At 40.5% G+C, this 23,709-nt stretch overlaps 1 protein-coding gene across 4 annotated transcripts in view; it reads left to right on the forward strand.

Moving 5' to 3' along the window:
* Gdh (glutamate dehydrogenase, mitochondrial) overlaps window positions 1-21,753 on the forward strand; it is an 84,902-nt gene extending 63,149 nt beyond the window's left edge. For 3 of the 4 annotated variants that reach the window (XM_076173076.1, XM_076173073.1, XM_076173074.1), the window contains exons 7-12: window positions 12,025-12,141; window positions 16,290-16,451; window positions 16,688-16,892; window positions 20,327-20,418; window positions 20,916-20,978; window positions 21,169-21,753. In XM_076173076.1, the coding sequence (XP_076029191.1) occupies window positions 12,025-12,141; window positions 16,290-16,451; window positions 16,688-16,892; window positions 20,327-20,418; window positions 20,916-20,978; window positions 21,169-21,288 (759 nt within the window). In that variant the 3' untranslated portion in view covers window positions 21,289-21,753. Of the gene's footprint in view, window positions 1-12,024; window positions 12,142-16,289; window positions 16,452-16,687; window positions 16,893-17,363; window positions 17,447-20,326; window positions 20,419-20,915; window positions 20,979-21,168 lie in introns of all 4 variants that reach the window. The other variant, XM_076173075.1, reaches the window with a different exon arrangement.
* The last annotated feature ends 1,956 nt before the right edge of the window (window positions 21,754-23,709 follow it).

Raw genomic sequence — 23,709 nt, forward strand, 5'->3', positions numbered from 1 at the left:
CAAATGTTAAATGGTTTCAGCTTTGCTGGTGGGATATATACCAATGGATGGTATGTTAGTCATGAAATAAGCTAGAATTTGTCATCAAGAATTGAACATTGAAGGCAAGTGTCAATATTCAGAATGTTGGCTGCAGAAATTTAAGAAGCATCACAGTATATGTCACAACGAAAAAGAAAAGTTAAGGTCATGTGCAGATCGGATGAATGACAGAGTTCAGGCAGGATAATTAAACCCTTCATTAGAATTAAATATTATTACAAGAACAGAACATGTACAACATAAATGGCTATAGAATGATAAAACAACAAAGAATATGACCGGAAATATATCAGGTTAATTACCAAGTAATTGTTTGCTTATGTTTGCTACACAAAGGACCAGGTGGGCGAAACAGTCATGATTATGGTGTAGGTAAGTCTTGATCCCAGTTGCTGAGGTCACAAGGGGACAAATAGGTGGTTTGAGGTGAAGATTATGAATGATAACCTGTCGTAGGGACAGCTTCTGGTAGTCAGGAACAAGTTAGTGGATGATGATTTGTAAATCGAGAAAATAAGTGTAGAGTCGCTTGTAGTCAGTCAGCAGTCTGGAGAATGCTCCATACAATTTGGGAAAATGAAGGCTGAGCACTTCATTTGGAGAAGACAGGCTGTACTTTTGGTCCAAAGGACTTGTTTAGCAGAGTTCTCGTAATTGACAAATGTAGAATAATTTCTGTGTAGGTTCAGAGGACCCAAAGGTGTCTGCCTCTCTTTTCTTCTGTCACTGTGTAGTCTCTCTCTGTTTTCTTTGGTTCTCTTTACTGTTGACTCTGGGTCTCTGCATCACCTTTTATACTCCCGGGAATGGGAGCAGACATTTTAAAACATGATAAAAAGTCCATAAAGGTGCAGTTTATAGGTCTTCAGCCAATGGGAAGGCAGAGTGAGCTTTTCCTGCCAAATTATAAGTTCCTCAGGTTGGCATCATCTGATATGTAATGGGCATGCTCCAACAGACTGGTATTGTGCAATGCTTAATATTTCAAGAAATATATATATATATATATATACACACATTATAGAATATGATACAGTATAACACATTACATATATTCATGCAAGGCATGCATTAAAATTACAAATGGAGACTATTCACACAAGAGTGTGACACAGCACAACCACAGGATTCTACTCGTGTTAAGGACTTAACATTATAAAACATCTGAAAATCTGAGAAAAAGCATCTGATCATGAAGCAACTGAAAATCACATTGATGAATTTGCCAAGATGATAGCTGATGAAACTGCTTTGTACTTTCCTATGAAAATGTACAACTGTGGCAGATGAGGCAGCACCAACAGACTTTAAAGATTCAAAGGAAATGTTAACTATTCATGGATATACTAATGCAGCAGTAGACACACACTAGGTGAAGTTAGCAGTGATAGGAAAAAGCAAATATTCAGAATGTAAGAAAAGTGTACATAATTCACCTGTTTATTGTCGTGCAAACAAGAAGCATGGTCAACCGGAGAAGTGGTTTCTGACTGATTCAATAACTACTTTGTATCGGTGGCACGAGCTCGTTGCAGGCAAGCTGGACTGGAAGAAATTTGCAAAATTCTATTGCTCCAGGACAATGCTCTGCACATCCCCCTGCTGAACTTCTGGTGAAAAGTAATGTTTCTGATATTTACTTACTTGTTAATGTGACCTCTATTTTACATCTTTGTGACCAAGGTATTTTGTGCTCCATAAAGAGCAAGTATAAAGATCATTTTATGAAATATCTACTTTCTGCAGTCAGTAGAGGAGTGAAATTGCAAGACTTCTTGAAAGAGTTCAATATTAAGGATGCCATTTACACAGTTGCAAATGCTTGGAATGATGATAAATCAACAGTAACAAATGCTTGGCACAAACATTGGCCTGTAACAATGTTTGATGAAAATGATCCTATACATTACAACTTTGAAGGATTTTATCACCAATGAGAAGATAAACCTTGTAACTAACACTAAAAAATTCAGACAAAAATATATATAAACTAGAAGTTGACATTGAAGAAATGCTAAACATTGACAATGACACCTGTTGTGCACTTATTGTGTGATGGCAAAATTACTGAAATAATGTTAAATACAGAGAAAACTATGATGACAATTTATTGAGCATGCTGAAAAAAATCCCTGTATATCTGATGAAAATGTATGATTAGTTAATTGTTGGCTTTGATCAATCTGCATTTATCAGACAAATGACAATTGAAGTCTTTAGAAAAGCTGCCTATAATGCTGCTTTGTCACACAATCATATTTGTGGCCCATCATTAGAATGCTGATTAGCCTGATGACATTGGTAACATCAATGATTAAAATTTGTGTATTTATTCCCACAGTTTCATTCTTCATATGTCTGTATTTCTCGCTATTTCATTTATTGGTGTATTACTCTATAAATAAACTGCAATAATACTGAAGTCTTCCCAGTTTTTGTGAGTACACATTTTTGCTGCATTAGAAATGTTCAAATACGGGGTGCTGCCCAGATTCCACTGGAGCAGCTAGCAATTGTTCTAAAGTTCAAAAAATTAAAAAATCTGAAATACAGCTGGTCTCAAAGGTTTCAGATAAGGGTTGTGTACCCATACTACAAGCCCTGACCTGCTGCCTTAATATGATGACCTTGCCTGTATCACCCTTGTTAAAAACCCTTGACTCATTTGAATACCTCAATTAGATCACCCCACACTCTTCATCTTGTCAGAGTTAAGGTGTATAAGCCTTTCTTGGGATGGTAAATTTCTAAGCTTTTGTATCATTTTGGCAGTTGTCCTTAGTACCAGTTCTAGTGAATTAATATCCATTCTATAGGACTGAGACAAAAAATGTACTGCATAGTTGGAAAGGTTTATGGGAGAGTTTTGAATGAAAGAATTGGGAGATGCACAGAGGGAATAATTGGCAAGGAGCAGTGTGGGTTTAGGAAAGGTAGAGGATGTATGGATCAGATTTTTGTGGTAAGGCAGATTTGTGAGAAAGTTTTGCCAAAAGATAAGTATGTTTTTTGAGCCTTTATGGATTAGAAGGCTTATGACTGGACAGACTGGCAGGCACTGTATATATATTTTTATATGGACGAGTCTGGGATCTCTAACCGCATGGATATGTGAATTCCGAATATAGAAGCACAACTTGGTCCCAGCTGACTATATGCAGCCACTCAAGTGAGCTTTTCTTTGTCAAGCAGTCGACCAAATGCTGCACAGCATTCACCAAGGAGATTTCATCAGTCTTGCCCCTCACCAACATGTCTTGTTACACCACAATGTCAATCTGTAATTGTCTGTCCTCTATTCTCTTGTATGTGTGAAGGGTTACCCCGCTTTTGTTGTCCACATAATATCTGACCTCATACTTGCCCCCTCCTGACAGTTCACTTTGAATGGTGGCAAGGTGTACTTCAGTTTAACTTTCAAGTAATGCCCCCTTCTCTGCAGATAACATTGACTTGACTACCTGCTTTATCCTTAGTCTGCCAATATAAGGGATATCTCCTTCCATCATTATCTTTGAGGAATATCACAAATCCCCCTTGGGACCTGCCACCTGCAAGGTTGGCAAAGGAGGAATCTGAAAAAATATTCCAAATGACTGTCATTGAGATTTCCAAATTTTGGAATGTACAGTTTCATATTGTCCTCACCCTATCAATTACTTTACTGAGCCATAAGGACTTTATGTATGGTGGCCTACTTCCTAGCTACTTGACAAACATCAAAAGCAATATTGTATCGAGTGAGTCACACTTTAGCTCAGAACTCTGTCTTCTCTGATTCTGACAACTGTCTTTGCCCTTTGCTGACTTTGATTGGAAGTAACAATGATACTGAAACTGATCAAGAGACATACTCCAATGACTTTTGGACACAATTTTGAGGCCATTTAACCTAAATGTCTATGACCCTGTACTGCCAACCAAAAAGGTCCGATTCACCAGATCTGTCAATTGTTGCTCAAATTCTGGCACACCAGTCCATAAAAAGTCATCAACATAGGCACAAATAATGCCGTAAAATTCACCATTATTACTACAGGGGAATAATGCCAAATCTTATGAAGACATCTGAGCAAGAATCAACAGCTGGTCCTTCACTTGTAAGTACCAGTGCCTGGCAGCATCACTCAATTTATATACAGTTCTTCAATGGCCACAATTTGTCATTTGCATGTTTAGGAGGAGGGCAGAGGCACAGCCCAGTCAACTTTGTTCCCCTGGAGGTAAGCTGCTTTCACATCCATAGTTTGATAAATCCATTGATTGGCTGAAGCAATTGCAAGTGGTAGATGCACAGCATCTTTTGAACATGTTGGGTAGTCTATCCACAGCTGTTGTCGTACTCAAAACCCCTAGCAAGTAGATGCATTTTTATCACTGGCTACCCAGTCTTTAGCCTCGGCATCACCCAACAGACTGACTTAGCACCCTGCCCCACATCATCTGTCTCTTTGCACTACAAATTGTTCCTCCAATTGATCGGCTCAGCATCCTTCGCTTGTAGAACAACTGCAGAGGTGAAGAAAACAAGTACCTCAGTATCATTATCGAGCACCGCCCATGTTTTGTAGGTTCACCCAACTAACACTTCCATCTGTGTCCCACTACATATTGTAACAGTGCCAGTATTTCCTGGTCTCTTTTCTAGCACAACTGGATTTTTTCAGACACCAACTCCCCACCCTCAGCATGGATTCCCTTTATCTGTTGGTCAATCCTGACTTTGAGTCCTGGACAACCTATTTGGTAACACTTTCCAGTTGATTATCTGCCAGGTTACCAGTGTCTGACTCATTATATTATCAAAATGATAGTCCTGCACATCTTGTGGAGGTTTTTCACTAGATTTCCTGAATCACGTTACGGTGATTATCATCCAGCTATATCACACTCATGGGTTTGCGCGTGCACTTCTCCATATCTTGCTAAGAAATTGCTTGACATTTCTACCAATGATTATACCTGAACCATGCCTCTCATGGTTATTGATCCATCTATAGAACACTTCACCATTCCGTACCACATTTGAGTCATTAGGGTGCATATTGTGGCATAAAGCCCTGAACAGGCATTCACTCGCTTCTGCTTTCCTGAATTCTTGCTTGGCTGAGTAAAGACCATTCAAGTGACTTCTCACAATGTCTGATGCTGTAACTTGCAGAGCAAAGGGCTTATTTGTGCACACACTCAGTAAAGCAGGGTTGTATACAAACACAGGCTGGTTAGGAGATTTTCTTGCTAAAATTGCCCAAGTCCAGGCAATTTCTAAATCACACTGGGTACTGGCTGTTATTTTCTGGACAGTATCACCAATCACAGTGTTCTGACACAAATCTCATTGATCCAGGGATTCTCAGATGCTATTCTTGTAATTTTATTTTCAAAAGCCTCTCCCAAGTCTCTTCAGAGTTGAATTCATGTCCGTTGTAATGATTTTTCTGTGTGGCCTAAATGCAGCAAATCCAGCTATGAAAGAACCCATTGATGGTGGTAGCAGTGGGAGGCACTGAGAAAATGACAGTGATAGGTGAGGAAAATTAAAAGATGAGGTGCAAGTAGTTGAGTGGAAGATAGATGGAGAAAAGGGAAAAGGACGGAAGGTAGGGAGGTGCATAAAGTAAATGCTTAAATGAGAATGAAAAGGAGTGCAAAAAAAAGCTGAGAGAATAGTGAGAGGGAATGAAGGATAGAGCAGAACTAGGAGTGGAGGAGGAATGGGGATGTTTAAAGGAGGAAGTCGCAAGGTGTGCAAAGATGGTGTGTGAAACGAGGAGGGTGGGAGGAAATAAGGAAGGGTAGTGAGTGGTGGAATGAGGAAGCAAAGAAGGTTGTAGAAGATAAGAAACTAACATTCACAAATTGGTTACAAAATAGAATGAATCATATGAGAATTACAAAGAAAAGAGAAGAAAAGTAAAGCATAAGGAGACAAAGAGGAGAGCAGATGTGAAATGGGGTAAGATTAAGAGAGGAAGAGGAGGCAAATCATGTAGAGAAGAAAAGGTAAAAGGTGCAGTTGGAGAAATGATAATGGAAGAGGCAGCAATAAAAGGAAGATGGTAGAGTATTTTAGGGAGTTGCAAAATGTGAAGGAAGATCTGGAGGGAAAGGTAGTTGCAGTGGGAAGCTCTATGAAAATGAGTGATGAATGAGGAAAATGGAGGAGAAATGAGGAAAGATGAGGTTAAAGCTGTTATTAAGATGAGAGCAGGTCAGGCACCTGGGTTGGATGGGTGTCATGCATTGTCTAAAAAAGGGAGATATAGTGATGGACTGGCTGGTGAGGTTGTTTAATGTTTGTCTTGTAGAGGGTAGAGTGCAGGAAGACTGTAGAAGTGCTTGTATAGTTCCACTTTACAAGGGAAAAGGGGACAAATGTGAGTGTAGTAGTTTCAGAGGGATCAGTTTGAGTAGTTGGGTTTTGATTGAGAGGATTAGGAAAGGAACAGGGAGTATTTGGTGTGGAACGGTGGGTTGGGATAGGAGGAAAGCTGTTAAGACCAAACAGGAGTTTTTACAATAGTAGTAGAGCCTGCATTAGAATCAGAAATAGTGGTTTGAGGTAAAGGTGGGACTTTGCCAGGGATGTGTTATGTTGCCTTGGCTGTTCAATTTATATATGGATGGGGTGGTGCAAGAGGTAAATGCAAAGGTAATGGGACGGGTATTGGAGATGGTTAAAGAAAATTGAGAAAAATGGGAGCTAGCCAGTTGTTGTTTATTGACAATGGTGCACTTTTGGCTGGATCAGAAGAGGGATTGAGGAAGTTGGTGACTGAGTTTGGGAGTGTGTGTGAAAGAAGAAAGTTGAAGATAAATGTGGGTAAAAGTAAGGTGATGAGATGTACAAGGGGAGAGTAGCAGCAAATTGGAAGTGAATATTAAGGGAGAGATACTTGGGTGCAAATGTGGTAGGAAAGGGAGTGGAGGTAGAATGTAGGTTGAGAGAAGCAAGTAAATGCCTTAGAAGGATTAAAAAGTAATGAGAAATAGACATTTGGGAATGGATGCTAAGAGGATGTGAAGGAGTGATTGTGCCAACAGCACTGTATGGTACAGAAACATGGAACCTAAGAGAGGAAGAGTTTTAATGTGAGATGAAATGCCTGAGAAGTATGGTAGGGGTTATTAGCCTGGATAGGGTGAGAAATTAAGATTAAGAGGAGAGCAGGGGTGGAAAGGGAGTTGAGAGATAGGGTTGATAAGAGTATTGAGATGGTTTGGACCCATGGACAGAATGAGTGAAGAAAGATTAGTAAAAGAGGTGTGGAAGGCAGAGGTGGAGGGTGTGAACATAAGGGGCAATCAAGGATGAGATGGATGGATGGGGTAAAAGAGGCATTGAGAAAGAAGGGAATATTAAGGAAGGAATGGAGTAGACAAGATTGGGGTGAGGGGAGAATGGTTGTGTATGGATGATTGCTGTGATGCATGGAAGGGAGTGGATGTGGGCTGAGGGAGACTGTATGAATGATATTTTGATGGAGCCTAAAGAGATTTCACCCTGTCTTTTTCTGCATGAGGGAACAGAGAGAGGGGGGCACAGATTAAATGTAGCGGCTTTGCTGTGGATGTGCTATGTCTTGCTACATTCCTTCAGACCCAAAGCATTGTGCAAGATTCCAGGATGGCCTGTCATTCAGGAACCAAGAAAAGAGGGAGGGGTGGTGAATGGGAGTGGAGTATATGGGGATAAAATGGGTGGGAATGGATTTATGCCTTTGACTACCGCACTTGTAAAGGGGGAAAAGCTGTTGGTATACATATGTATGCAAGTAGTTATTGAAATTATCAGAGTAGGTAAGGCACCTGGGTTAGATGGGTGTCATGTGGAGTGTGAAGAAGAGATACAGAAAGTGGACTGGCTGGTGAGGTTTAATGTGTATCTAAGGGAGGGTAGAGTGTCAGAGGACTAGAGGTGCCTGTATATTTCTGCTTTACAAGGGAAAAGGGGATGAATGTGAGAGTAGTGGCTTTAGAGGTATCAGTTTGTCAAGTGTAGTTAGGGAGGCTTATGGGAAGGTTTTAACCCCTAGAATATGATGAAGCCTTTGTAGGTGTCATGAGGTTCAACTGGGTATGCCAGGAGGCTGGCACAGTGTTATAATTATATTTATTTTGTAGTTGTATCTGAGTGACCTACATATTCTGTGAACAGGCTTGGGTTACACCTTGGAATTATCCAGAATTTGATATGCAGTTTGAGTGTTGACCACAAGTCTATGATCAATCTCAAAAAAATTCAGCACTCCAATAACCCCTGCAGTTCTGAAGGATCTTCCAACAATTACTAACAATGTGATTGATTTCCTTGGCCACTTCAGCCTATATGCCCATCAGTGTGTCTCCTGTCTCTGAAACCAGGAACCACCAATCCTCAGCTTTCTGGAATTTGGAAAGTTGAGCTGTTAATATTTCTGGTTGTAGAACAATAGGGGCCAATACATACTTTATAGACACTGTTGACTCCAGTAACCACAAATCACCCAAAACAGTAAGAGTATATCATGGTGACTACTGGTCAACTATAGGCACAAGATTAGCATAGAACATTTTCTCTTGAAAGTTATATGCCTCAGTAGGAGGATAAACTGCAGTAAGAGAGATGAATCCCAAGGCAAACTTAAGCCTCACCAGCATCATTTACTCATCAGAGTAACCTTTGCAATGGCATGCTCTAGTTGGCTAGATATGCCCACAGCTACTCTCGGTGTAACCTTCACTATTTACCACTACTTGGGCTTCTCACCACTGAGAGAGCCAATGTATCCAATTTAAGTTTCGTGAGCTCTACTGATATAAATGGTGGTTGTCATCCTGGGAGAATGTTCCAGGTGACCACACAGAGGGCTCAACATGTTTGTGTCTCATTTATAACACCCTGGCATCCCACACAGCATTCTTGGTTATTTTGACCATCAGGTTGCAAGCCTGTCCCCACCATACAGGCATGGTTGCTATGTACATGTCTACGATTCATCCTCCTACACCCACACCAACCACTGAGCCCAATGAGGAGAGACTAGGATTTGGGTATACATATTAACCACTTCAGTATGACTCAAATTCTCATGCAAGGCATCAGCTGCCAAACATACAATTCATCACACTACTTATATTATAAAATATAAAGTCACTGCTGTATTGCTCATTCTCTTTTACTCTGAGTAATAATAAATGTAGAAAACATGATCAAACCAGTTCACAGAGTCTGGGGGTAACTCTTGAACAACTGCAAAAAAATATATATATATATATATACATAATCAAGATGCCGACACCAGCATCCTTGTGTACCTACTTGCACCTCATGACACTACATGGGCGTCATCATACCAAAATGGTTAACCCAATAGTCCTAGAGTTCATAGAGTATACACACTCACCACCTTGACACTATGGGAAGACAGCTGTGGACAATGTGGTATTGGCATGCCTAACCCAAAGATTCAAGTCAAGCAGCCCAGATGATTTGCCTCTGAATCAAGAGGGAACCCATCCTGGTCTGAATAGAGGGCCAAAGAGGTGTGTTGCTAGTCCTTCAGGAACACCTGAATGCAACCAACTGCACTGGGATATCACAATGCCTCCAGGCCCTGGAGGGATTCCGGTCACAACAAATACATGGATTAGCAACCCATAATGGGGTGAGATGCCAAACGCAGAGTATGGGATCCAATGTATTTAACGTTTCACCCAGCAGGGCTTCTTCAGAAATAACACAGTGGAGAAACATCTGACTCCTTATATAGCCCTGCTGGGCAAAACGTTAAATACATTGGATCCCATACTCTGTGTTTGCCCTCTCTCCTACAGTGCTGTTGCAGTCATTGCTGCTTTTACTCAATGGGGTGAGATTCCCATTTACTTGGAGTTTGAGTCCTTTTTGATGGTTTTCTGTTTTCTATTTTCTCCAACTTGGTATTCAACACTTCCTCTTCACTGGCACGTTACAAGTCGGGGTTTAGTCACCTACTACAGTCTATGTAGCTGGTACCACTGGGTTACATGGTAGCAGTAGGACAGCTTCCTCACCTGACATGGAAAAGAGCTCTCATAATCCCAATCTTCAAACCCAACAAATTCCTTGAAAACTGCATCATAGAGAGCATTCTCACGGTTACCCACAAACTGGTGGAGAGGCTGATGACAGCATTGATCAAATCAGAAGTGCCTACTTCTTCTAACCAACATGGTTTCAAGGAATGCCACTCTACTAGCACTCTGCTCACAAACATCATACTGCAATTGCTGGAAGGATTAGATATAAAAGCCCCACTACAAAGAATAGTTGTGGTAGCCATATCAACAAGGGGCAAGATCCCCAGACATACTATCCAAAAAAGATTGCGGAGACTCGTAATAATGACAAAAATTGGTTAACCAATATTAAATCAGGAAGATAATGCAGAGTAACCCAAAACAATCAAAGTTTGGGAACCAAGGCAAAACCAAGTAGACCTTCAGGGTGCAATACTTTCACCATTACTGCTCGGTCTGATCATGAGTGATTTCCCAATTTCATAACCAGATCTAAACACCAATGTTCTCTCGTGTAGATAACCTGACAATAACCAAGTATAGTAAATACAGAATAGCAGCAAAGAACACCCAAGCCTTCGTGAACAAACTAGAACAATGGCTCACAAATAACAGAAGTGAAACTTCACCCCCAGAAAATAAGTGATGCACGCCGGACAACCATGAATCAAAAGACCATTCTATAGTAAATTTGAATAGCCTAATCCTCCAATTGGACAAGAACCTCAAGATTCTAGGGCTCCCATTTCATATTTGTATGAGTTTCAGGCCACATATTAAAGACCTGTCAGCAGAAATCAACAAGAAAACAGACTTGGTAAAATCCATCTGTAGCACTGACTTTGGACAATAGAAACTAATAACTATACAAACAATTCATAAGAACCACTCGTGACTTCACCTCCAAAGCATGGTTCCCAACAATCGGGAAGATGAATACAAAGAATTTATAAACTTAGAATGGAGCACGAAGAGTAAATACAGAATGTACTATTGGATACCTACATATAGCAACAAGAATCCTCACCATAGAACCCTAAACACTACAAACCCTTTACATTTTACAAGCACTACCAGCAGAACAGGAAAAATATATATATATGTATATTATACACATTTGCAGTATACTACAAAATTAATGAGAAACTAAGATAAAAGAGAAACAAATGAGTGGAAATAGGTACGTTCCCTGGCTGGTTCCCTCATTTATAAAAGGAAGCCTTTGCTATATTAAGGATAAAAGAAACCACTTGCTACTCAATCATATACAACAACCTACCACCCATACCATAGTGTACATCCACACTAACAAGCTCTACACAAGACAACCAAACTTGTTACTTCAATAAACCTCCCCTAGATATCAGCCTTAGAAGTAAGTCTTAAAGGAGAGAGTCTAGAGAAATAGGATAATTTGTATTTAGGGTCGCATGTAGCAGAGAAAGGAGCGAGATTAGAGGTGAACTGTACAGGTGAGAGAAAAATGTAAGGCTTGAGAAAGAAGAAATATAAATGTAAGATGAAGTATTTGAGAAATATAGTTGGAATTATGAGGATGGATAGTAAGAAGTGAGGGGTGGAAGGGGAACTGACAGGTTGGGGTGATCAAAGAAAACTGGTATGGCTTGAGCACATGGAAAAATTGAGTGAAGAAAGACTAGCAAAAAGAGTGGAAGGCAGAGGTGGATGGAGTGAATTTTTGGTTTAGATAGAGAATGAAATTGATGGACAAGGCAAAGAGGGCCTTGGTAAAAGGAGATATCAGTAGGGAATGGAGAGTGCAAGAGATAGGTGTGAGTAGAGAGAGTATGTGAATGAATAAATTAAGATGACCTAAAAGGGTTTGCCCTAGTCTTTAATTTACTTGAGTGGACAACGACATAATTACAAAATGTTTGTTTTTTAATAGCTTGGAAATTAATTTTTGATTACTTACAACAGGGCTTTGGTAATGTAGGTCTGCATAGTATGCGCTACCTTCATCGTGCTGGAGCAACCTGTATCGGCATTAAGGAAATTGATGGTGAAATCTATAACCCCAATGGCATTGACCCCAAGGTAGGTCTATTGGTACTTTGTGAGTAAGAAATTTAATTGGGCAATAATTCTAGTTAAGGTGGTTTTCATTTAAATGATATGTACATACATATACCAAAGGCTTTTTACCCCTTACAAGGGAGCTAGCCAAAGTCAAAAGGCATAATTCCACTCCCACCCATTTCATCCACAAACCAACTCCATTCCCATTGACCACCCATTCCTCCCTCCCCTCTTTTCCTGGCTCCTCCTAGATGACAGGTCATTCCTGCATCTCACCCATTACCCGGGGTCAGAAGCAATGCAGCAAGACATGGCACATCCACAGCAAGGCCAATTCATTTAATTGGCAACCCCCTCTCAATCCCCTCAAACAGAAAAAGAGAAGATGGGGAGAAATCCTTTCATGCTGCATCAAAATATCATTCACTCATAACCCCCCCTTCCCCATATTCCCTTCCATGCATCACAGCATCATCCATACACAACCATCTACTCACCCCTATCTTCTCTCTTCTCCCTTCTTCAACAGATATCCCCCTCTTTCTTAACACCCCCATTACCTCATCCATCTCTTCCTTGGTTGCCCCCATGTGCTCATTCCATCCACCTCTGCCTTCCACACTTCTTTTACTAATCTTTCTTCACTCATTCTTTCCATGTATCCAAACCCAAGCCATCCCATTACTCTCATCAACCTTATCTCCCTACTCCCTTTCCACCCCTGTTCTCCTCCTCACCTCATTTCTCACTCTATCCGGCCTAGTAACCCCTACCATACTTTTCACTTTTGAAATCTTTCATCTCAAACACATTTAAACTCATCCTCTCTTATGTTCATGTTTCTGTCCCATACAGTCCTGTTGGCACAATCACCCCTTCATACAATCTCCTCTCAGCATCCATTCCCAAATGTCTATTTTTCATTACCCTTTTTAGTCCCTCTAGGCATTTACTTGCTTCTCTCAATCTACATTCTACCTCCACCTCCACTCTTCCCTTTCCTGCCACATGAGCCCCCAAGTATCTAAAGCTATCCACTTCCCCCAGCCTCTCTCCTTTAATACTCTTCCAGTTTACTGTCCTTGTACATTTCATCACCTTTTTTTTTACCCACATTTACCTAAAACTTCCTTTTGTACATCTTCCCAATCTTTATTATTAACCTCTTCACTCCGGGCCAAAATCTCGCAGGCAGCATTATCTGCCAGACATATGATGTGTCGTAATAATACTTGCATCATAAAATATAGTCACCGCTTATATCGATCATTCTCTCTTTCACCCGTGAATTTTGATAACCATAGAAAATGTGATGAAGACAGTTTAGAGAGTATGTCATTATGCAGGGGCAACTACAATAAATATAATCAAGACGCCGATATGGCAGCCCCGCATATCCACTTGCTCCTCATGCTGCCTATGTATGCGGCACCGTATGGAAGTGGTTAACTTCCATAATCCCTCCTCTGATCCTGCTACAAGCAGTGTTGTTAGCAAACAACTGGATTATCTCCCATTTTTCTCCAATTCTTTTTTTTAACTATCTCCAATCCCCTGCCCATTACTTTTGCATATAGCTATCACACCACCCCATTCATGTACGCATTGAACAGCCATGGTGACATGATACATCCCTGGCAAAGTCCCACCTTTACTTCAAACCACTCACTCTCCCTTTCTAATTCTAACACAGCCTCTACTACTCCCATAAAAAATCTTGACTGCTCTTAACAGCTTTCCTCCTATCCTATATATCTGCAAAACCTTCCCACAGTGCTTTTCTGTCTGCCCAGTCATAAGTCTTTTCCAAATCCATAAAGACCCAAAAAACCTCCTTTGCACTTTGCTAAAGCTTTCTCACATATGTTTTGCCACAAAAATCTAATCCACACAACCCCTACCTCTCCTGAACCCACACTATACCCCACCAATTACACCCTCTGTTCCTCTCAATCCTCGCAATCAAAACCCTCACTCAACCCTTCCCGACTACACTCAACAAACTGATCCCTCTGAAACTACTACACTCACACTAGTCCCTTTTTCCCTTGTAAAGCAGAACTATGCAGGCACTCCTCCAGTCCTCCAGCACTCTACCCTCTTTTAGAAGAACAAAAAACAACCTCACCAGCTTGTTCACCATCACTATACCTCCCTTGTTTTAGACACTCCTCATGGCACCCTTCCAACCCAGGGGCCTTACCTGCTCTCGTCATTTTGATAACTGTTTTCACCTTGTCTTTTCTTGTTTCTCCCCATTTTTCTCATTCATCACTCATTTTCTTAATGCCTCCCATTGCAGTCACCTTTCCCTCCCTATCCGTACAAGGGAGGTAGCCAAAGTCAAAGGCATGAATCCACTTCCATTTCATCCCCATATACTCCATTCCCATTCACCACCCCTCCCTCTTTTCATGGCTCCTCATGGATGAGAGGTCATCCTTGCATCTCACCCACTGTCCATGATAAGAAGCAGTGCAGCAAGACACAACACATCCACAGCAAGGCCACTTCATTTAATCGGCAACGGCCCCCCTTTCATCCTCTCGTGCAGAAAAAGAGAAGACAGGGAGAAATTCCTTCGGGCTGTATCAAAATATCATTCACACATACTCTCTCCCCCACCCTCTCCCATGCATCATAGCATCATCCATACACAGCCATTCTCTACTAACCCGTCTTCTGTCTTATCCCCTCCTCTCGACAGACATTCCCCTCTTTCCCAATGCCCCTTTAATTCATCTCATCCTCAGTCGCCCCCTCATGTTCACTCCCTCCACCTCTGCCTTCCAAAACTCTTTCTTAACTCGTTCTTTCCATGTGTCCAAACTGTCCCATTAATCTTTCATCAACTTTTTCTCCCAACTCATCACCTCATTTCTCACTCTATCCAGCCTAGTAACCCCTACCATACTTCTTGGGCATTTCATCTCTAATACATTTAAACTCTTCCTCTCCTATATTCCATGTTTCTGCCCCATACAGTGCTGTCAGCACAATTACTCCTTCATACAATCTCCTCTCATTACACTTATCAATCCCCTAAAGCATTTACTTATTTCTCTCAATGTATATTCTACCTCCCTCCACTTATCCCTTTCCCACCACATTCACATTCAAGTATCTAAACCTATCCACTTACTCTAGTTTCTCTCCCTTAATACTCGCTTCCAATTTGCTGCCATATTTGCCCCTTGGACATGTCATCACCTTACTTTTACCTACATTTATCTTCAATTTCCTTCTTTCACACACCTTCCCAAATTCAGTCACTAACTTCCTTAACTTCCTTAATCCCTCCTCTGATCACTTAACTCTCAAAAATAAGCTGCCCATCTTCCTCTTACTGCTGCCTCTTCCATTATCATCTCTCTATCTGCACCTTTTTTTTTAGGCTATTAGTAAAAAAAAAAATACACACACCAAAGACTTTTTCCCCTTTACAAGGGAGGTAGCCAAAATTAAAAGCATAGAAACTACTCCCACCCATTCCATCCCCTACATACCCCACCATCTACCCTCTTCCCTCCCTCTTATCTTGGCACCTCCAAACCATCCCAATACTCTTTCATCAACCCTATCTCCCAACTCCCTTTTCACACCTGTTCTCCTCACCTCATTTCTCACTCTATCCAGCCTAGTAACCCCTATCATGCTTCTCAGATACCTCATCTCAAACATGTTCAAACTCCTCTCTTCCTCTCTTATATTACATGTTTCTGCCCTGTACATTCTCCTCTTAGCATCCATTCCCAAATGTCTATTTCTCATTGCACTTTTTAGTCCCCCAAGGCATTTACTCGTTTCTCTCAATTTACATTCTACCTCCACCTCCACTCCTCCCTTTCTTGCCACACTCACACCCAAGTATCTAAAACTATCCACTTTCTGCCCCATACAATCTCCTCATACCATCCATTCCCAAACATCTATTTCTCATTGCACTATTTAGTCCCCCAAGGCATTTACTTGCTTCTCTCAATCTACATTCTACCTCCACCTCTACTCCTCCCTTTGCTGCCACACTCACACCCAAGTATCTAAAACTATCCACTTCCTCCAGTCTCTCCCCCTTAATACTCACTCACAGTCTGCTGCCACTTTCTCCCCTTGTACATCTCGTCTCATTACTTTAACCACATTTAATACCCATAAATAATTTTCAGGAACTTGAGAACTGGAAGATTGAACATGGTACAATCAATGGATTCCCAGGTGCAGAAGCATATTCAGGTGAAAATTTGCTGTATGAGGAATGCGATATACTTATCCCAGCTGCAATTGAACAAGTAATCACTATCTCAAATGCCCACAAAATACAAGCCAAGGTAAGTGCTGAAATTCTTTTTGTTAAATATGTATTTTGTTATTATTTATTTTTTAATCTGGTGGCATGATTAAAAGTGTGCTGGACAAGTTTCCTTAGATGTTGGTTTGATATCTACATTCTTCTATAGTTTCTAGCACTGACTGTTACCTGACCCAACAGTCCAGCCCCATAGGGCAAAGGTGACAGCTTATCTGTTGCTAAGATTTCTTTTGACAAAACTTGCCATGCCTTCAGGTCATTGCTGAGGCTGCCAATGGACCCACGACCCCAGGTGCTGACAAAATCCTCCAGGATCGTAAGATTCTTGTCATTCCTGATTTGTACATCAATGCTGGTGGTGTGACAGTGTCCTATTTTGAGTGGTTGAAGAATCTCAACCATGTATCCTATGGAAGGCTCACATTCAAGTATGAAAGAGAATCAAATTATCATCTGCTGGGTAAGCTATTCATGTTGTTGTTGTTATTATTATTATTATTATTATTTTTTTTTTTTTTTTTTTTTTTGCCAGGTTCAATTATAGAATTAAGTATGATAATGAGTAATTGTATTGCAATTTTTATATTATTTCATGTGGATTGTGTTGCTAGGAAAAGACTTTGTGTTTCTATTAACATTCATGATCCTTCCAGGTGACGTATATTATAGTTCATGATAAATAATTGTATTCATTTATGAGGGTAGACCCCAGACTGGAGGGAGTCTGGCATAAAACCAACTTTGGTCTTAACTTTGGCTGAATGAAGTTATCAATTGTCAATCAGAACAGTATCACAAAAACTTCTCATATTGTGTTCAATGGAAAAACATGATACTTTGAAGTGTAATGTGCAAAACAATTGGTTTAGATGTTAACAGATGTATTGGGCTGGGGTGTGGAGGCTGTAATAGATAACTGCTTCACTTTCAGACTCTGTGGCGGAGTCCTTAACCAAACATTTCAACCAGGACCTGGCTATTAGACCAAGTGAACAATTTGCTGCAAGGATTGCAGTGAGTTGAACTGCAATGATTCTGCAGGATATGCTATGCTCATTTATTTTTTCTTATTGTCATTATTTTGCTTTGAAATCTTGTTTATTTTTCTATTATCATTACTATTTCTTAAGTTTACAGCTGTTGAGAGAGATGCTGCCCATTCCTTTGTTTGATGTAGTTTTATTTAATGCCATTGTAGTAACAGGCTTGGATGGCTGCATACAGCTCGGCAAGAGGATTTCTTTATCGTGAAGCACCCCTACCTTGTATTTGCTTGGCCCCTCATTAGTGCACTTTATTCCCTAAGTTCATCCTGCTGTCAAAGGAAGCTGTACATCTTGAACCAGAATTGCACTGTACCTCCACATATACTGTATCACCTGGAATGCAGCCTTATAACATGGTTATGATCACACATTATAGAATTGCAATCTTGATTTGTTATATTCATTCTATACCTTATTGATCTGAGTGTGTGTGTGTGTGTATATGTGTGTGTGCTCTTTCTGTCACAGATCTCAGGTTCCTGTCTCTTATTCCATTACCAAATCTTGCCAAACACTTCAGTGTTATGGTGCTAGCATGGATCATCGGTATTTGTCTGGTCCTTTCTCCATTGGATGGTCATTTGTTTCTAATTTTGCTTGCATCAATTCATCAGTGTTTGTATAGGCTCTTTCTAGCCCTTTTTAATTCTTTTCCTCCCTTATACGTAGAATTGTATATCTGTCATTTTCTTGTGGTTTATGGGAGGGAGTTTGGTTATTTTGTGTTATTTTCAATCTTCATTTTGTATAGTTTGTAAGGTGTCTGCTTTTTTTCCTGATTGTTGGGAATCATGCAGTGGAATCTTCCTTGAGTGTGATTATCAAGTGATTAGTTTCTGATTAGTTTCCTTCTGTTCATATCCTATGCTTGCAACTGATTTGAGTACATTTATTTTCTTATTACCCTGAAGTATGGAGGGGATAGTGAGGAATTAGGATATGAGGCAGAGAGGATGGGACAGAAAAGGAGCCAGCAGACAGGGTTGACCAAAGAATGCTGAGATGGTTGGGCATATGGAAAGAAAGATGAGTGAAGAAAGATGAACAAAAAGTTTAGATGCATTAGAGATGAAAGGTCTTAGAAGTATGGTCGGGGTTACTAGGTGAGTGTAAGAAACAAGAAGGTGAGTGGAAGTGGGAAAGGAGATGGCAGATAGGGCTGATGAAAGATGATTGGGATGTTTTGGACACATGGAAAGAATTAGTGATGAAAGATTAGTATAAGAGGTGTGGAAGCAAAGGTGGAGGGAGTGAACTTGAGGGGACAACCGAGGATGAGGTGGATGGATGGGGTGAAATGGGGAATGTCTGTTGAGCAAGGAAGAGAGAAGGCAGGAGATAGGGATGAGTGGGAAAGACTGTGTATGGATGATACTGTTATGCAAGGAAGGGAGGCATGAGGATTAGGGGGTGCTTATGTTTGAATGATATTTTGACACAGCCTGAAGGGATTTCTTCCCATCTCTTTTTCTGCGTGAGAGGACAGAGTGGTGGGGGTCACTGATTAAGTGAAGAAGCCTTACTGTGGGTGTACTCTCTTGCTGCATTGCATTTGACCCAGGGCATTTGCCAGATGCAGGGATGACCTGTCCTCCACAAGGAGCTGAGTGGAAAGGGTGGTGGAAGGGAGTGAAATGAGTGGGAATTGGTAATGCCTCTGACTTGGCTACCTCCCTTATAAGGGGGAAAAAGCTCTCGGTATATAGATAGATAAAGCTTTTTACTTTTCCAAAGTGACAAGTCCTTTTCTTCTCTTCTTCCTCATCTCTTTTCATGTTGTAGGAAAATTATGGTTTCCCTTGTTTGTGGCTGAAGTGAAAGTGAGCACATTTGTCAGAGATGTTGCTTGTTGTGTTGGGAACGCAGTCTAATAGGGTGTTTCCTGGAGTTTAGTATATTTAGGTCATATTTGTTCTAAAAAATATTTCTTTGATCAGGTGTTTGTGTGTAACCATGATGGGTGGTGTGCATTGAGGTCATCCATGAATGTGTGATTTGTTAGGGTGAGAGGTTGGACTTAATGCTAATGTGGAGGATGTTTATGTGCTGTAGATTTTTGTGACATTGCATGATGTTTTCTTGATTTGTGTTTGGATTGTGATTATTTCCAATGTGGTGTCTGCAAGTGACTTCAGTTTCTTTTGTCTTGGTGGAAGGTATGTTATGTATTATTGTTATGAGTCCACATTTGTGATGTTTTTTCTTCTGATTATGGTGTAGTCTGTGAATGTAGGTCCTATAGTGTGGTTTGAGGTAATGTGACCCATAGCTAAAGAAGGCTAAATCCCTTTGTATACTATACCCACTTTCTTCTAACTAATCCAGTACCACAAACCCAAAGCTTAGGGATAGAAGCACTGGTGAGTTGTCAGCAATAATACCTCACTACTTGGCTTAACTGAGGAAGACAGATATGGGACCCCACAAATATAGATCTATTCCAATATATTACAAACTGGTACTCAATCTACATGTACAGATAGGTACCCAGACAACCCACCACACACCTGACAAGTTTTCTGTAGGATTTGTATAATTAGTATGATTGGATGTTCTGGAACAGTCTGGAATATATTATAATTGTATTCATTGTAAGATCCTTGTAATCTTTTTCTATTGATGTGTATATGTGGATGGCTACATCCAGCCATATATGAATAATACCCATTTGAACTAAACAGAGGGCAGGCTGGCAAATGGCTTGAAAGATTTTTCTAGACTTGTGTTCAAGAAACCAATCTGAAACTGATTTGATCTTCAAATATGATTGGTAAGACCAGCACCCCTTCCAAGAGGTGCATTTTTTTTTTTTTGTGACAAATAGTGACTTCTGGCCCCTCCTCAACAGAGTCAGTACAAGAGTCCCTTGAGCGCAGATTTGGTCGTGTGGGTGGTAGAATCCCCATCGAGCCCTCTGAATCCTTCAGAGATAGGATATCTGTACGTAAACCAATTTGTGCTCATCGTAAACTAACCACACACAGATATTGATATTTTAAGATATTCGTGTGGTATATGGTTAACAGTGATAATATTCCGTACCCTATGAAGCAACTTAACACTAACCTCCCAGCTACTAACATACTTGAAATATGGGGAAAACTGGACTAGGGGGGGAAAATAATGAGGGCTGACCAGCAGTGACCCCAAATTGGTACATATCCTGATTTTGATGTAAAGGTGTAGGTGCATGTAAGTACCATTGATATGCATGCTCTCTAGTCCTGTAAGCTGCAACATATTTAGTTTGCCATGTCATTTTATTATTATTTGTATATTGTTTGACACTGATTTCCCCCTTCTCAGTAATTGCACTTTCTTTAAAAGTACATGTATTTGTAAGGACCTACCCTTTAAAAGACTGAAATGATGAATAATTGTGTCGATAATGCCTTTTTGAATATAAACATATCTATAACAATTTGCTTTTAATTCAGGGTGCATCTGAAAAAGATATCGTTCACTCCGGTCTGGATCAAACTATGGAGCGATCAGCCAGAGTAAGTGAGCTGTAATACAATATGAATAATGATTAGTTCTAGTAACTTGGTGGGATTTTGTATATCTTTTGTTTAATGGCTGAATATTTGGTTTAGTTGAGGTGCAGATCCATGGGAGTTGCAGTGATATATAACCAGATTTAGTCACTTCTTTCTTGGATGAATTATAATTTTGACTTGTCCAACACAGGCCATCATGAGGACAGGAATGAAATACAACCTAGGTATTGACCTTCGAACAGCTGCCTATGTGAATTCCATCGAGAAGATTTTCCACACGTACAAGGATGCTGGTCTGACTTTCACGTAAATGTGAATGAGGCAAGGAGAATGTGGAGAAGACAGTATGTTGTACTTAGTACCAGGTCTGAAGGAGTCTAAGGACAATTAAGTTTCAGGTCCTGTGAATTGGAAGGTTTTATACACATTTCTATCATGATGCAAGATGTTTTGTTGTAATGAATGACCATTGACTCTAAGGAAACTCTGCTTGTAAAGGACTTTTTGTGCTAAATTATAGACCTGGCTTGCAATATTGTTATTTGAATGGGGTCAAAGATGGGGCAAAGTGGCCTCATATGTATAGATTATTGTGGGTATGTGAAATATAGTGTTGTCTACTTTATAGGACAAACATGAAATTTATCCTAACTTGCCACTAACACGTCTTAAGCATGATTACCATCATCTCCAGCACTACTATTTTCATATACTGGCCATTATTTTGTTATTCTTACTGGTCCCAAAGACGGGACTAATAAAGATACAAAGTTGATCCATATGGTGTCATTCATCCCTGCCATAATATTTTGATTACAGCCTATCAAATTGTATTGTACTTGGAAGCTCGGCTGAGCGGGTTAGGGAGTCGTTACTTGTGGCGAAGGTCAATGTGAGGGCGGTTCGAATCCTGCCCCCGACGCAGTTTAACCAAGGGCATGGTTCATTAAATTCCATGCTACAAAGCCCTCTGTAAGGGGCACCATCCTAGCCTCCCGAAAGGGGGGAGTGTGTGACGTTAAACCATGTCATATCACTTTCCAGTAGGTGTTGACTGTTTTCATAATGAATAATAGCCACCCCACAGTGCAAAAATAGTAACTGTTGTAGATTCAAATTGTTTGACCATGGATTTTACATGATCACCACACATTAATCATGAGGCAAATTGCGCTAAAGATCAGTAAATTGTTACATGCACCATTATGGTTGGTTGTTCTTGTTGTTGTTCCCTAGACTGTCCGAGCAGTCCTGTCTCCCCAAGGAATGCCACAGCCAAAACTGGGTTTTCCCACAAATCCTTTATAGAGTGTATGTTGTGTTGTTTGAATGCATGATAGTGTATAATGCAGTCTTCCATTATGTGTTGTATGGTATGGGGTGAAGTGTTACATCCTGGGCAGCTGTTCACAATGCGGTCATCCAGCCTCTTCTGGTAGCTTAAAAGTGCTGGGTGGTGGCCACACCGCAGTCTGGCCAGGTGGACTCTGTCCTTTCATGGGAGAGAGGATTCAGAAGGGTGGATGTCGGGGTCTGGCATGCAGCAGTGTGTTAATGGAGCGGTGAGTGATATGATTATGAATACGTTTCCGGAGGCTGGTAATTGGTGGTTGTGGAGGAAGAGAAGAGAGTATCTGTGTGTGATACAGGTCTTTGGGTGTTGTTTTAATGTTTCTTGGTGTGTGTGGGTGTTCTGCTATGTAGTGTAGGGGGTGTGATGTGTATGTGGTGGCTGCGACAAGTGTCTGTGTGCCTCTCATGTCGAGGTGGTCCTTGACTTTGAGGACTTTTGTTTCATGGTGTAAATGGTCTGTAGGTGTTGTATTTGTGCAGCCTGTAATTGTTTTTAGGGCTTTGTTTTGTATGATTTGAAGGGTGTTGTGGTGTGTCTCACCGAGATTAGGAGCCCATGCAGGACTCGCATAATTCATCACTGAGCGGATGCATTGTTTGTTTATTGCTGTATTAGTTTCTTTTTTTTTGTCCAAATGTTGTTCCAGTGATTGACTTGAGTGCGTTAAGTCTAGGTGTGCATTTGTTTTTTTATCTTTGTGATGTGTTGTTTGAAAGACATGGATGTATCGTATGTTACACCAAGAATTTTCGGTGTGTTTGTGTGTGGTATTAGTGTTGTTGATGTAGAGATGAGGTATGTATTTGTGTTCTTTTGTCCAGTTGGTGAGAAGTGTTGCTGTAGATTTGGTTGGAGCCATTTTGAGTCTGTTTGTGATGAACCATGTGTTGAGTGTATCAAGGTATGGCTGGATTATTTCTGCAGCTTTGTCTGTGTTACGATGTGTGCATGTGATTTTTATGTTGTCTGCATAGGAAGAGATTTGTATTTCTGATGTGTCTGGTGTGGGTAAGTCATGCATGTATAGATTAAAGAGCGTGGGGGATAGAACAGAGCCCTGTGGTACTCCATTCTTAATGTTTCTGATGTGCGATGATTGGCCATTATATGACACATAAGCATTCCTACCTGCCAGATAATTGGCCAGCCATCTTTTGGTGTTATTGTGCATGTCTGTGTTATATATTTTATTTGTTAGGTTGTGGCGGGGGATAGCATCAAAAGCTTTACTAATGTCTAATGTTATAAGAAGTGTTCTGTGGTGGGACCTATCTGAATTGATGCCATCTAAAATTCTTTGTGTGAGGTTTATCAGAAGAGTGCGGAGTGTAGTGGCCTAAAACAGTGTTGTGAGTCAGCAAGGGGAATATGTGGTGT

The sequence above is a fragment of the Oratosquilla oratoria genome, chromosome 34, assembly GCF_046742065.1.
Source record: "Oratosquilla oratoria isolate Oo_2021 chromosome 34, ASM4674206v1, whole genome shotgun sequence".
NCBI classification, from domain to species: domain Eukaryota; kingdom Metazoa; phylum Arthropoda; class Malacostraca; order Stomatopoda; family Squillidae; genus Oratosquilla; species Oratosquilla oratoria.